The sequence below is a fragment of the Empidonax traillii genome, unplaced genomic scaffold (assembly GCF_003031625.1).
Source record: "Empidonax traillii isolate 1590-97213 ecotype Southwest subspecies unplaced genomic scaffold, ASM303162v1 scaffold342:size1861417, whole genome shotgun sequence".
NCBI lineage: Eukaryota > Metazoa > Chordata > Aves > Passeriformes > Tyrannidae > Empidonax > Empidonax traillii.
In genome coordinates, this window is record NW_020955535.1 from 933,412 (window position 1) to 947,518 (window position 14,107).

The following is a 14,107-nucleotide window of genomic DNA, read 5'->3' on the forward strand; positions in this document are numbered from 1 at the left end:
GTCCTGTCACTTGCTGGCCTTGTCCAAAGGGCCTCTCCAGCTTTTCTGCTGCCCTTTTAGTTACTGGAAGGTGCTCTAAGGCCTCCCCAGAGCTTTCTCTTCTCCAGGTAAGAAATATCCCATCTCTTCCCTTCATTAATTCATCTTCTGCAGGATCACCAACAGCACCAAACAGGATGGATTTTACTCTGCTAACTTTTGTGTGCAGCCCCCTCACAATCCATGTAACTTCTAGTACCTGGATTAGTCCAGGAGAATTCCAAGTTCTAATTCCTGAACACCGTGAATATAAAACCCTTTTAATTTAGATGATTTAAAAAAAAAAAAAAAAAACAAAAAAAAGAAAAAGAAAAGAAAAAACAACCACATGTGACTCAGTTTAAGTGGTTTATTAACACTATAGGAAGCTTTTCATTTAAGAACCATTCCAAGACTACTTCCCCTTTGGTAATCTAAATATTTCTACAAGTACTGTCATATGATCTCAGACACTCTGCTATGGTATTACAAATATGACAGCAGCGTTTTGATTATGCACAGCAAATCTCTCTGGGTTTAAAAGGTATGTCAGGCTGCATGGATTCGATAACACACTAAATGACACTTTGGAAAGGTATTGAATAATTTACACCCTATCACAGCTCTTTCATGAGTGTTTTATACAATTCCTTTCCGCAAACTTCAAAACAATCTCTAACTTTGCTTTTAAAACCAATTAAATGTGTTCTGCAGTGTGTACGATGCACGTTGTACTGCTTAATAAAAAATGGAACTGACACTTGTACATCAGGTAACAAATTTCCACAGCATAAATTATTCACATCTTATCCATCACATGATAGTACCGCCATCCTGGAAAAGATTCAGGCATCTCCTCCTTTCTAAGCTGTGATTTTACAGTATTATCAATTAAAAATCAGCAGGAACAATAAAATGTAGCATGCACAGACAACAACGTGCAACATTTCTGAAACCCAGCTTTTAAACACTCCTAATTTCTTTTAATTTGCGGAATTTGTTAAAATTGGGACCCTAAAGAAAATTTATAAATAAAGACTGCCAACTGTGACATCTGCTAGACTAAAACTCCATTTGAGAGAAATTAAGTGTAGAGTATTTACAGTCATTTTCCAGAAGGTATGTGCAGCCTTTAAAATAACTTCTGCACAAACTGTGGTTATGAACATAAACCACAGAAACAGATGCACAACCTCCCTGCCATGAACTAGTTTTGGAGTTACCAACAGAGCTTAGTACCACCTTTAATAGCATTTTGAACTCTGAGCTCCCCATCTTCTCAAGTAGACTGTTAATGTTTTTCTGCACAAATAAACTTCAGTTTTAAATGTATTTTAATTTTCTCTTGTCTTTCTACCAGGAAGGTGGACAGAGTTTCCCTCCTTCCTGCATGTAAACCACCAGCTCACCCTCCTAAAAAGCTGAAGAAACTCAAATCACACCAATTCTTGGAACCAATCAACCAGATCACGAAAATATCTCAGCAAACCTTATGAAAAAAACCCTCAAAATTCTGCAGTGACCTTTCCTATTGTTCACTGCTCCTGGTATAACTTGAGAAGATCAGTCAGAAGGAAAGCAGATGTCGCTCACTGCTCTGGGCCTCAAAATAAAGAAGTTAAACAACCAAAAAGTTTTTCCACAGCCGAGGGATAAACTGATTTTTGAGTGCATTTCACTCTTTTCAAATCACATTTCTCCTACTTATATCTATATACAAGTATTTATATACAGATATTTATATATATATATATACTCACACAAGTACAACCAGAACTTAACTGTATCTTTTTGGCTTTATTTAAATAACAAGACTTATCCTGTTAAAATTGCAGCCGTGTGCTTATACCGCAAACAGGACTAGCTTTTCTGTCCTAAAACTTTTAAGGATGACAGAACTTGCAGATTTCAAGGCAAATGAATAGGAGATTTCTGTTCCTCTTTTAAGCTTCCTCTAAATCCCAGGTTTCTCTTCAGTTTGCAGGAAACCCTTTGCAAAAACAAAACCCCCTCAAAGCAGACAAAAACCCTGCTTACAGCTCTCACTGAAAAGTCTGGTGGGTTTTATTTCCCCCACCGTTCCGCCACCTCTATTCCACCTGATCTTCCTTAATAAAGAAAATTACAGAACGTTTTTTAAAGACAAGGTCAAAAGACTTCCATGACTCGACTGTGGACACTGAACAGATTTATACTCTTACCTCCATTCTTCTGGAGGGTGGGCTAATTCAAATTTCTCTCTCACATTGGACACCCCCATGTCCAGGTGTAGCCAGTGAACTTCCTCAGACTGCAGGTGGCTGAGCCGTAACCCATAGCAGGCCACGTTTTTCACTTTGTGGCTGTCCACAATCTTCTGAATTATGCCCTGAAACAGAGAAACACACACTCCTTACAAGCCGTGAAATGCAATATATATCTATTTTTAAAAATTATAGTATTACTATGAAATACCCTACACAAAACACTAAGCAATAAATCAGGCAGAACCTTAATTAAGAATACTAAACAGGCTATTTCAGACAATATTTACAAATTCCGAAGTTTTACCAGCATGGCTTCATGAAACATCAGTAAATATATTTCTGGGCATTTTATCAGAATTAAGCCATTATTTCCTCTATGGAAAACAAAATAACATGAAAGCCAAAATATAAAAAGCAGATTTGTGGATGAAAGCCAGGATGTATTTGTCAAAAAAAAAAAACAAACCACCTTTAAAAGTCAATCTCCACCTAGAACTGGAAAATCATCTAAAGACTTTCATCCTCTTTAGTGTCCCAACAATCAGGATTTGGGAGGTCACACCACAGCCCCTGGTTTCCTTCACTCCCCCCCAACTCATTTTCTCCTGAAATTCAGCACAGACCCCTTATAAAATGATGCAGAAGACAATCATTTGGGAAGATCCTTAAACAAAACAAATGCCCTGAGTTAATTTCAGAGTTTGAGGATCTCTTGCCCGAGAAATGAACCTTTCAAATGAAACCCCAACAGGTGCCGTTCCCCTTCCGTGTCAGACACTGGGCAGGTTTAACACACAGGAACTCAGAATCTGATGTGTCAGTGGAACAGGGATGAGCAGGTACAGCATGTCCTGATCTTATCCCCATCAGGGAAGTTCTACAGGAGCCAGAGGTGGGCTATTGGAGCGAGTCAGGCAGAATGGTTTTTACAGGATGACACCGTGGATCTGGAGCACAAGGCTGGTGAGGAGCAGCTGAGGGAGCTGGGGGTGTTTAGCCTGGAGAGAAGGAGGGTCAGGGGGGACCTTATTGCTCTTTAACTCCCTGACAGGAGGTTGCAGCCAGGTGGGGCCTCGGTCTCTTCTCTCAGGTCAGTGGCCTCTTCTCCCAGAGGAAATGGCCTCAAGTTGCACCAGAGGAGGTTTAGATTGGATATTAGGAAAAAAAATATCTTCCCTGAGAGGGTTGTCACTCATTGGAATAGGCTGCCCAGGGAAGTGGTGGAGTCACTGGTTGAAGTGTTCAAAAAACACGTGGATGTGGCACCTGAGGACACTGCTCAGCGCTGAACGAGGGGGTGACCAGGTTGATGGTTGGACCTGATGACCTCAGAGACCTTTTCCAACCTAAATGATTCTGTGACTGCTTCTTAAAATGTATTCTTTTATATCCCAAAGAAGTTGTTTAAGACTCCCAATTCTGCAAATTAAGCAAGCAGAAAACTAGCTGCAAAAAAAAAAGACAACTAAGGAAGCACTAAATCTGAATCGAGGGGGAAGATGACACGTGTAGGAGCGGAATCATGCTGTTGGTGAGGTGACATCAAGCTGTTAAATCAGCTCCCACATCTCAAAGTGCAACCTTTAAATAATGTTCCAGAAGCAACGCAGTGAACACTGAAATGTATTTTAAAGCCTGCAGCAGGCAAGGAGGCGACACCAGGCAAGCACACAGGGCGCTTCCCAAGTGCTCTCCTAACCTCAGACTATTTTTATCCCAGTGGATTTCCCAAGCCAAGCATTGTTTGTCATTCATCAGCCTTTAGTGAAACTCCTCCAATTACTCATTCTGTCTCCTCTTAAAGCAGTTCACTTTTTGCAACCTTCCCCAGCAATTCCAAAGGTCTGTGATCAGGTCAGCGAACGGCTTTAAATCTGAACTAAATGTAAACCGGTTAAGTTTGTTTCTTGCCCGCATTTGAGGGTCTTTGTATGAAATCCTACAAAGGAGAACAGTTGCCTGTATCCCTGGAAACACACAACCACCACCAAGAGCTCCCAGAAGCAACAGAGGCACATTTAACCTCTTCTTCACCCAAGGCACAATCTCTGCTTAGTAAAGCCTAACATTTTGGCAGGCAAGCTCTTATCCAGAGGGAATGCTGCCAGCTTTTCTACATGCAAACAGAAGAGATTCATTCATTTCCATCTCTCCCTACACCCTGCACAGATCGTGTAACTTCAGCGTTTCTCCTTGGAAATCCACCCCTTCCCCTGTCTCTGACAGCGTCAGTTGACAACAAAAACAGAGGTGCAGGTTCTTAAATGATAGTTATGTCTGCTGTGATAGGAAATGGCCTTGGAGAGGAAAAAAATTAGGGCAAAATTATCTATGACCCTGAACCACTGAGGCTACTGATGCACGAGGCTCAGCTGAAACCACGGGTGTTTACTCAGGAAAGAACCAAGCCAAACATCTCAGACCCTCTCTAATCTTCAGGCTGGGATTTTATGAGGACTGAAGAAGCCAGATATCCTAATTCCCACCAACAGTCAGTGAGATTTTTTTTAAGACTCCGTGCTTTTTGTTTCATCCATCCATTCTAAACCTATCATAGAATCAAAATTAGGGTAAACATTGTGTTGGAAGGGTACACCATCCTTTCTGGCCAGGTAATTGGTATCATCCCAAGAAAATAATTGGTACATACAGCAAATCAAGAAAAAGTCAATGCAAACACTAAGGAGACAGCAGCATGGGTGCAAAGGAGGTCAAGTGCAGGTGTTTGAAAATATATTCTATAAAGTTATGTATTCTCAAGAAGGAAGAAGTGATGCTTTATGTGAAACAAACATATTCTGTGGCTCCTCTTTTGTTTAGGAAAGCCACAGAAATCACTCCAGGTGCTATCAAATCACAGCCAGAAACAAAAACCAGAGAAATAAGGAAATCAGGTGATTAAGACACTAAAGACACTCCCTTGGTTTGCAGGGGAGGCTTCGCAAGGAAAACATCTATTTGGTTTTGTTTGTTTTTTCTTTTTTTTAATAAACCAGAGAATTTGAATTTTAAAACATTTGGAGAGGCACACCTTCCATCAAAAGAACCCAGCAGCACAACACACAGACAGGACAATGAGTTCCCTACAGCACCACAGGGTTTGTTTTATCTGGCTGCTCTTTCCAAACAGTCCAAGATTAATCTCCAAGACTCTCACTGGCACTCCAGCCATCGCCAGGTCAGTGTGATTAACCCCTATCAGTACTGAACAACATGTCCAGTATCCTCAAGCCCTGGACATCCTCCACAGACCCAGTGGAGACGCCTGGAATGTCAAACCAAGCCACTGCCACCGCTCCAGGATGGGTGACAACCTCTCTGCCTTCCAGGGTGGCACTGGGAGGAGCGCTGCCAGCAGCAGCCTGATGTTCTGGGGGGGCAGTGATCAGAATGCTTAATCACAAGTTTCCAGACAAACAATTTAACTGCTTAACCACTGCACAATAGTGTCTACAGCACCCTGCTGAGACATGTCACCACAGTGCTTGAACTGGCAGCACAGCCAAAGAAATCTGAAATCTCTCCAGACTCTGCTAGGACCCGCCTGGTAGCTCAGGAAGCTCCTCAGATGCATTCCTGAGCGGAAAAAAAACAGGTAGGGAACACCAGAGTTTCAACCTGGATTACAAACTTCTGACCCCCAATTAATCACAGCCAGAATACTCATCTTGGAGCTTAACTCCAGCAGAAACCTACTCTGGAATGAGGTTTCACTGTGGGTACAGGGGGTGCCTCCAAAAATTCCTCTGGGGAGTTTTCACGTGTCTGTTGGAAACTCCCCCCAACTGCAAGGCAGTCACACAATCATGGGCCACTTGAATGCTGTTTACCATAATCACATCGACTTTAATTAGGTTTCCAAAGCTGACATTTACATCCTGAACACAAAATAGGCTGGTACAGCTGAGCAAGAGAGAGTGGGGACTCCCCAGAGGAAATTCCTATCAATAGCAGGCAAACGGTAGGTCACCTTTCCCTCCCTTTTACCCCAGAGGGAAGGAGAAAAAGCTTTTTCTGCAGCTACAAAACTGGATAGCACTCATTTATACCCATTTGTCTAAAGGACCCACAGATAATCAACACAGCTAATTTGAAAATTGGTATTTTTCCTGAATTAGGAGAACGTGGCAAAAACAGCATTTACAACAGAGTGTATTTGAATGTTGAAAAATCAAGACAAGAGCAGAGAAAGGCCGAAAGGCACAGGGCACCCTTGGCTCTCCCAGTATGTACCAATACCACCTCGTGCTTCTGGAAATGAGGGAAAATGAATTGCTTGCTTGTAAATTAACAGAGCTGATGTGCTACTATGAATAAACTGAAGATGGAATAATATACTCCCAGTGTGACTACAAACCTAATTTCCTTATTTAGTAGGAAGGAGAAAAGTTTCTTGCACTAGAAAAAGTCCTTAAGTAGCACCTCTGACACAGGGACAGTGTGCTAAAGTTTGTGCAGCCCCTCAAATATGTCCAACGCTATTTATATCAAGTATTGTAACTCCTGATGAGAGATTTATGTGGGGAGCCTGAATGAAAAGCTGGACAAAAGCAAAAGACAGAGCTCTGATGGAAATGACTTATAATTTCTGTAAAGGAAAACTCCAGAGTGTGCTCACAACACCAAAATATGGCTTGTCCTCAGATAACACCACGTCTTAACATTCAAAGAGAAAAGCCCACATGCATCTTTTTCTCATTATGGTGCTTTCTCCTGTGCTGATCCAGCAAACAAGTCTCTGTATTTTGTGACAAACTAGACTGGGGGAACTGAGCAGGTTGAACGAGACTCTGCCACTGAAGCCCTACCAGTTTATACTGAAAATACCACCTGAACACAGGCTGTGCTGGTGCCCAAGGTCCTGTCACCATTCCAGCCCAGAGACACCCCCAGCTCAAGCACCTCATCTACTCAAGTGCCCCAGAGCCTTTCACTATCAGGCCATCCACACATCTGTCATCCCAAGCACCTCTCCACACCCACACAGAATTCCACAGGGAACCCTCCAAGCACATGCCAGCGGTGCTGACAGAGCAGAGCTGGCACAGCCCTGCTTTCCAGTCTTCTTGGATTAATCAGAACTCTTCTGATCCTACTGCACACTTCCCAAATAAACAGAGCAGGGTTTGAAATGCTGAAGTTTTTTTACAATGAGGGTGGTAAAACACTGGCACAGGTTGTCCAGAGAGGTGATGGATGTCTCATCCCTGCAAATATTCCAGACCAGGTTAGACTGGGCTCTGAAAAACCTGATCTAGTTGATGTCCCTGCTCATTGCAGCGGGGCTGGGAATAGATGACCTTTAAAGGTCCTTTCCAACCCAGATTTTTTCTGATTCTGTATTTGACTATTCCTTATCCTCAGTTGCACTTGCAAAGTCTAAGAGCTCCCTTGGGCCCAGTTCTTGTTTGGTTAAGCACTGATGCAGGATGTGCTGTTCACCTGAAATCATCTACAGAGTGAGGTGTCTTCTGAAAAAAACACCAGAGGGCTATTTTTATTGGGTTTAAAACATTATTTTGCATGTGCATCCCACCCAAGGCTATCAAGACTATTCTGCACAAGTAAAACAGGAATTCTAAAGCCCAACTATTTTGTAATCAGATAGATTATCACAGTACCATGCACCTTTTTTTGTACTGCTTACATTTGCAGGTCTGCAGTTTGGAGTCCTTACTGCCTTTTTCAGGTTTCTCAGCAGGGAGGCACCTCCAAACTAACAGTACAACCACACCTTGTTCACCTGGTACAACGCAGGCACACAGAGGAGAGAAGGAAGAAAGGTAAATGGTACTGATTTTCTAACTTTTACACCAGATCATGAACGATTTTATGCATTTTTACATATATCTGGTTGATGTCAGAATCAGTGCACTCCAGTCTGCTCCTGCACATCAAACAGTTCCACTACCTCAAAGCACACATATTACTGTACACCCATAGAAATTAGATTTGAACATGTAACCACTGCTATACACAGCAGGCTTCACCAAAAATACTAACCTGCCATGGTTTGCAGTCCTGATAGTGCTCAGACTCTTTCCACAGAACTTCTTCCACAGGTGCGACCAACCTGCTTACCCTGTTAGTGTATTATCATAAGAATCTATTTTTAAAGTAAAATCCCATAGATAAAACCTTTTCTGAGGAATACATCTCCTTTACAGACAGCAGTAGATACACTAGAGCAGCCCTACCACATGTTTATTCTCCTGTTACTCTTCAAGTTTCTGGTGGGTTTAGGAGGAACCGAGCAGCAAAAAAGCACATCTGGCCCACTCCAGAGCTGGGAAGTGAGTTCCACTGCTGGATACCTGGTCAACCAGAACCAGTACTGTGTAGACCTGCTCTGCTCCAGACCAGCCACAGTCGACTTTTGGGACCTTTTGTCCAGATACTGGGTCAAAATAAGGCAGGTTTGAAAAACGGGGACAGACTTGGAGGACAGAGATGAAGGTGAATGGGTGGGATCGTGGCTGGAAGTGAAGTCTTCTCTGCGATTGAGGCTGGACTGACAAACCTGTTGCCTTTTTTCAGAACACACAGCATCCTTCTTGGGAAATGTTTGGAAACAGGAATGCTGCTCATCAGTAAGGCTTTAATACTCTATTCACTAGTGGTGCATGCTACTGTGCCAGCATAAACAGGGATTTCCTTTCTTCCCCCAGCCTTCTCAGCTGTGTCAGTTTGCAAGATGCAGCTAACAAGATTACAGAGCTGATCTGGATTAAAGGCAACAGCAAAACAAGCATTCATTTTAACTTGGACTGAGTCTGCCAAACAATCACACCACCTATGCCAGCACAACTCCGGTGGTAGCACAAGAAAACAAACAGCAAGAAGGGAGCTGGCACAGCTGCCAGAAGAAACACGTGTCTAACTGGGATAGCGTTTGAATTGTAGACCTTTGCACTACACAATTTTTTCCACTCCTCCACCACAAACTGGATCTCCAGTCGAGTACTCTGGTCTCTTGTACTACAAGGTAAAAGTATAGCATGGATTGAACGGGAAACAAACAGGAAAAAAACAACCAACAAATACTAACACGGTAATGCAGTGGAATAAACTACTTTAGTGATGGCTCAGCTGAATGTGCTTTGGGCCTCCTCCTCCTCCTCCTGAAAAGTTCAACTTAGGAAACAGGCTGGAATATACAACCTTCCAACCCTGCATCCATGTCTTCTACCTGCGAAAAGTAAGATTTTGCAGGTGGATGGGGAAGCTGATGAACTTGCTCTGGTCTTTTACTGTGGTGCAGGGATGGGACACAGCCAGAGCATGCTCCTTGAATTCAATTTTTTTAAGGTTAGTCATATTCTTACCCTTACCTAAGGATGCTGTTCTTTTTTTATTCAGCTTTTTGAGTTCTTACTCTGTCAATACTAAAGAAGCTGACATTTTGGGGTGGTATCGGATAGAAAAGGAAGAAAAAGACATCCAAATGATGAACAGATTGAGAGAGCCCTGGACATTGTACCTTTATTTGTTCAGGAGCTCTATCCACATTTCTCTCTAACTCCAGAAATAAGGACAAAGCTGACAGCTGAAAGTTTTAATGTTGTCTCTATGCAGTTTATGCTTTAGACAGTGTAACAAAACTGGAAGACAATAAACCTGTATGAGGATCATGGTAGGATGCGTGTCTGGCAATAACCTGGTTGGAGAGTTGTTGTTATTACTTCCACACAAATGATGCCACCTTTACTTCTCACAACTGCTAGTCAAGAACCAAGGATAAGCTTTAAGGGTCAGAAATTTCAAAGAAGGTGTAATGGATGCAAAGTGGGCACCTCTGGGGTGGGAAAGCAAGACCATGTAGAAGATCTGCACTTCACCAAAAGCCACCTGGTAAGGGCTCACACGAGGCTTCCAAATGCCTCTTTTCTAAAAATCCCACCCCTTCCTTCCCAACCCTCAATCTTTTAAATGCATAGTAGTAATTTTTTTTTTTTCTTGTCAAATATGGCTACAATTCTGCTTCAGCCACATCTTCTGAAACAAAGAGAGGTGATTTACTGCAAGTGCTGATCAAGATGTGGTGGCAGTGTTTACTTTCAGGGTGCACTTGAGCCCAAAGAAATTCCATCTCAGCAACACCCACCTCCTCACCTGCCACACCTGGGGCTGGGAGCAGGGCAGAGCATGCCCTGCATTCCCTCCAAGCCCAGAGCCTGGAAATCCCTCCTTGTGCATTTGAACCCAGACGACACATCCCAGTGAAGTCATACCAAGATAAACAGGGAAGATAAACAACCTTTCTTCCCCTGGAAAAGGCATGTCTGTCTAGATACACATTCACAGGAGGACACCACTGTTTGCACATTCATAAAAGCCTTTCTTTTCTTTTGGAAGTGATGCATGTCTGCAGCATAAAACCAAAGGAAAAAGGGTGAAGGGAGCATGCCAGTTCTTTGAAATCCAAGAAAGCATTTCCCAGAATTGAGAAGCTGCCCTTGCATCCACTGCAGATTTACAGCCTTCACCCCTCCGAGGAAACAGCTGTCCTTGAGGGGCTAAATCCATCCAGAATAAGCAGAGGTCCACAGCCCAAAGCTCTCCTCGAAGAAGCAAAGCCTACATGCAGCCACACTGCTGTCTTGGTGAAAGGTATTTTGAGACAAACAGCAAGGAAATCACAGTCTGGCCTCTTAACAGACTCCTACAGAAAGCAGAGTTCTGTTCCTGCGAGCTTAATAACCTGAGTTTTAATGAAAAGGGTTTCCTCTCCTGATCAAGGCTTTGTGGGTAAGGCATACAGCTAAAGCACTGTTTCTACTCTGCTCTTAGGAAGTAGTGAAAGGCCCTTTTCCTCACTTCTTTGACCATCAAACACACCCTTCTCCATTCACAAAGTGAACTCTGTTAGAAACAGAAGATGTTTCAAACCACAAATCAGGATTTATTTCCCCTCGATATTAGTACTTTCCATAAAGCTCTCTGCTTTAGCAGCAGAAGTACCTTTAATTGGCTCTTCTGGAGATTTCAGACCAAGTCTGACTTCCTCTGAGTACTGGAAATGTTCCCCCAGCCATCATCCCAGCAGCTGTGCTGACCAGGGAAGAGTCTTAAAAGACTTTTTTTCTTTCAATTGCAGGGCTGTCTCAAAGACATTCACCTCTGAATATTCCTCCAGAGCTCCCTGGAAACAAGCCAAAGGCCAAACCCCCAGCTCCAGTGTCCTCCTCAGGTTGTAATTCAGAAGAAATGGAAGCTCTGTCTCCTCCACAAAAGGAGGGAGGGGGATAAAACCAAGGCAAAAAAACCCTCCAAGGCTATTTTAATCTTAAATTATTCGGCTTGGTCGAACAGAAGTCATTCCAATGGAATGTAGGCTTGTATTCCAACAAGGGTTTACTGTTTCTAAAATAAATGTCATGGTAATACATCAATGCCAGTCCTTTACTATGGAGTACCTGCACATTCAACAGACTGTCCCAGCCTAACAAAATAAAAAAAGAAACACCATTTGTTAAAAGAAGGAAGTTTAACAGCTTCCCATCAGCTTCTTCATCAGGAAAGAACAACACAAAAATTCTATTTCTTTTGGAAAACAACCAGCCAAATAAATGTACATATAAGAATTAAAAATTAAGGCAAGCCTCAAATAACTGCTACTTGCTGTTCTTTTGATCCTGCTTTTATTAAAAAAAAAAAAAAAAAGACACATTCTTGCTTAAAATGAGGATATGTAACTGCAAACAACTCAGCACTGAATTTCTGAGAGGGAGTATAAGTTTTGTATCCTTAAAGTCCATAACCACAGGTATTCCCGAGCTGGAAAGAACAGATTTAATCTCTGCTTTTGTTATTCAGCTTTTACATACTTCTTTGGAAAAAGGAGCCACCATTTCAAGTACCACATTAAGAACACTGGACATTTATTCCCAGGAGAGGTTTGAGAGTGGCACCCAAAAAAACCCTAATCCAGGTAAAAATAAGTGTATGCAGTTGATGATAATGGTTGCTGTTGTTGTACCTCTAATCTGTCCACTCACCAAATTATCCCTGAACACAGAGATGAGCTTACTGAATTGACAAGAGAGAGATTTCCTGATCATCACCAGTGAAAATCCTTGGATTTCACAGGTGTAAGATCAAGGTCACAAGACCTGTTCCACTGAGGAATGCTCTTGGAGCTTTAGCATGTGCAGTCATGGAAATAAACAGCAGGAAAGGAAGAGCAAACACCCAAAACTCTTCAGTATTTTATTTTAATTGGTTTTCTAGTGGGCAGAAGGAGATAACAGGTCACCTTAACCCTGACAATTCTCTCCCTTCAGCAGCATCACGTCTCTGGAGTGGAATCTGAAGTACTGTTGGAAGGAAGGAGCAGATGGGAACCTGCTTCTACAGCAAGAACCTCAGTGCAGAAAACAACCCCCACACCACCTACCCCCACGTAAGATTCTGCTCTTGGAGGAGAACTAAAAATCAAGCAAACCACAAAAGCATTTTGACATGTTCAACTGAGCTTCGTTTCAGTTTAAAATACTGCAATACCTCAAAACCTGAAAGCATAAATGTACCAAAAGGTAATTAAATATCTCAGCATTAAAGATGCTTCAGAATAAACAGTGTTTCCTTACACACATAACATTTCCACATGCAGCTAAGATTACAGAAGTTTGTATTCTGCAAAACATGAATTCTCATTTTTCTTTTAGAACAATACATAATCATTAAGTTTTTTTATTCTCAAGGAAGGTTGGTACCACTTAAAGCTTCCGAAGTTACTCACAAGATACGACAGGTGAAGATCTTTTTAAAACAAACCACGAAACTTTTGAGTTTGTTTGCTTCTTGAGACCTTTACCTCTCATTTTTAAAGTTAAAACTTAACCTAAGGAACAGCACGAGAATGCTAAAAGCAGACTTACCCGGACATCAGTAGCATCTCCGTGCCGGATAATGCTGGCCCACGTGGTTGGTTCACTGCTGTTTTCAAAGTAGTGGAAAACCTTTAGGACTCGTTCCATGGCCCCCGGGGAACGCTCCATCCCAGTACTGAGGTGTGTCTTTGCACTTGAACTTGGTGTATGATTCAAGTTTGGATCAAGGTAAGCTGCTGCCATGGTTTTGCTGGATGCTAGGTATCTGTCATATTCTAGGAAAGGGAAACAAAAAAGGAATTCATTGTAGTTAACACCTGAATTTTACCCCGTTTCACATAAGGCATTTACCGGAAAACCATAAAGACTCCTTAGCTTTTTGGAAGGCAACTAAAATAGTTATGTATCTACAAACATAAAAACTATCCAGATGACTACCAGAGGAACTGCAACCCCCTTGGAGCAAGTGATCTGAATTTGAACAACACAATCATTTACAGAATAAGTATCTAAAGCAAAACCTCTTCTTTCAGTTTGCCAGTGACTTAACCCAGGTCCCTGACAAAGCCTTCAAGAACAAATAGCACCTTCCAGTTTTAACAGGAGTTTCCATCCCTAAAATCTGCCAAGTCTGGTCTTATGGAACCTGTCCACTACAAAAACGCACACTAACACCAGGCTCTCCTGCTCAAGGCTCAGACACTGTCACATCACTCGTTTTGTGTTATTTTGGGAATCATCATGAGTGGAGCTGAATTCATTCTTTGCTGAGGAAGCATTAAGACTCTTGGCCTTCCCTCGTCCACTCCTGAACAAGTTTTATCTTCAGCCAGCCCCGATTTCCAACTCTGGTGGCAAAAGGCATGCCTTGGTATGAGTCTGCATCTTGAAGGAAAGAGAAGAAAACTGCCTCTTGGCTACTGCTCCTAATTAGTCAGCCACAAGCAGATGGTGTCTGCGAAATCGCTGCAGTCCAAGAGAAAAAGAGCAAACAGTACCTCCTCCCTGCCT

At 42.3% G+C, this 14,107-nt stretch overlaps 1 protein-coding gene across 18 annotated transcripts in view; it reads right to left on the minus strand.

Moving 5' to 3' along the window:
• Nucleotides 1–14,107, minus strand: part of PTK2 (protein tyrosine kinase 2) — a 188,318-nt gene that overhangs the window by 91,677 nt on the left and 82,534 nt on the right. For all 18 annotated transcript variants that reach the window (XM_027892225.1, XM_027892206.1, XM_027892211.1 and 15 more), the window contains 2 exons: nt 13,145–13,371; nt 2,220–2,386 (listed from right to left, as the gene is read on the minus strand). In XM_027892225.1, coding sequence (XP_027748026.1) covers nt 2,220–2,386; nt 13,145–13,339 — 362 coding nt within the window. In that variant the 5' untranslated portion in view covers nt 13,340–13,371. The remainder of the gene's footprint in view (nt 1–2,219; nt 2,387–13,144; nt 13,372–14,107) is intronic.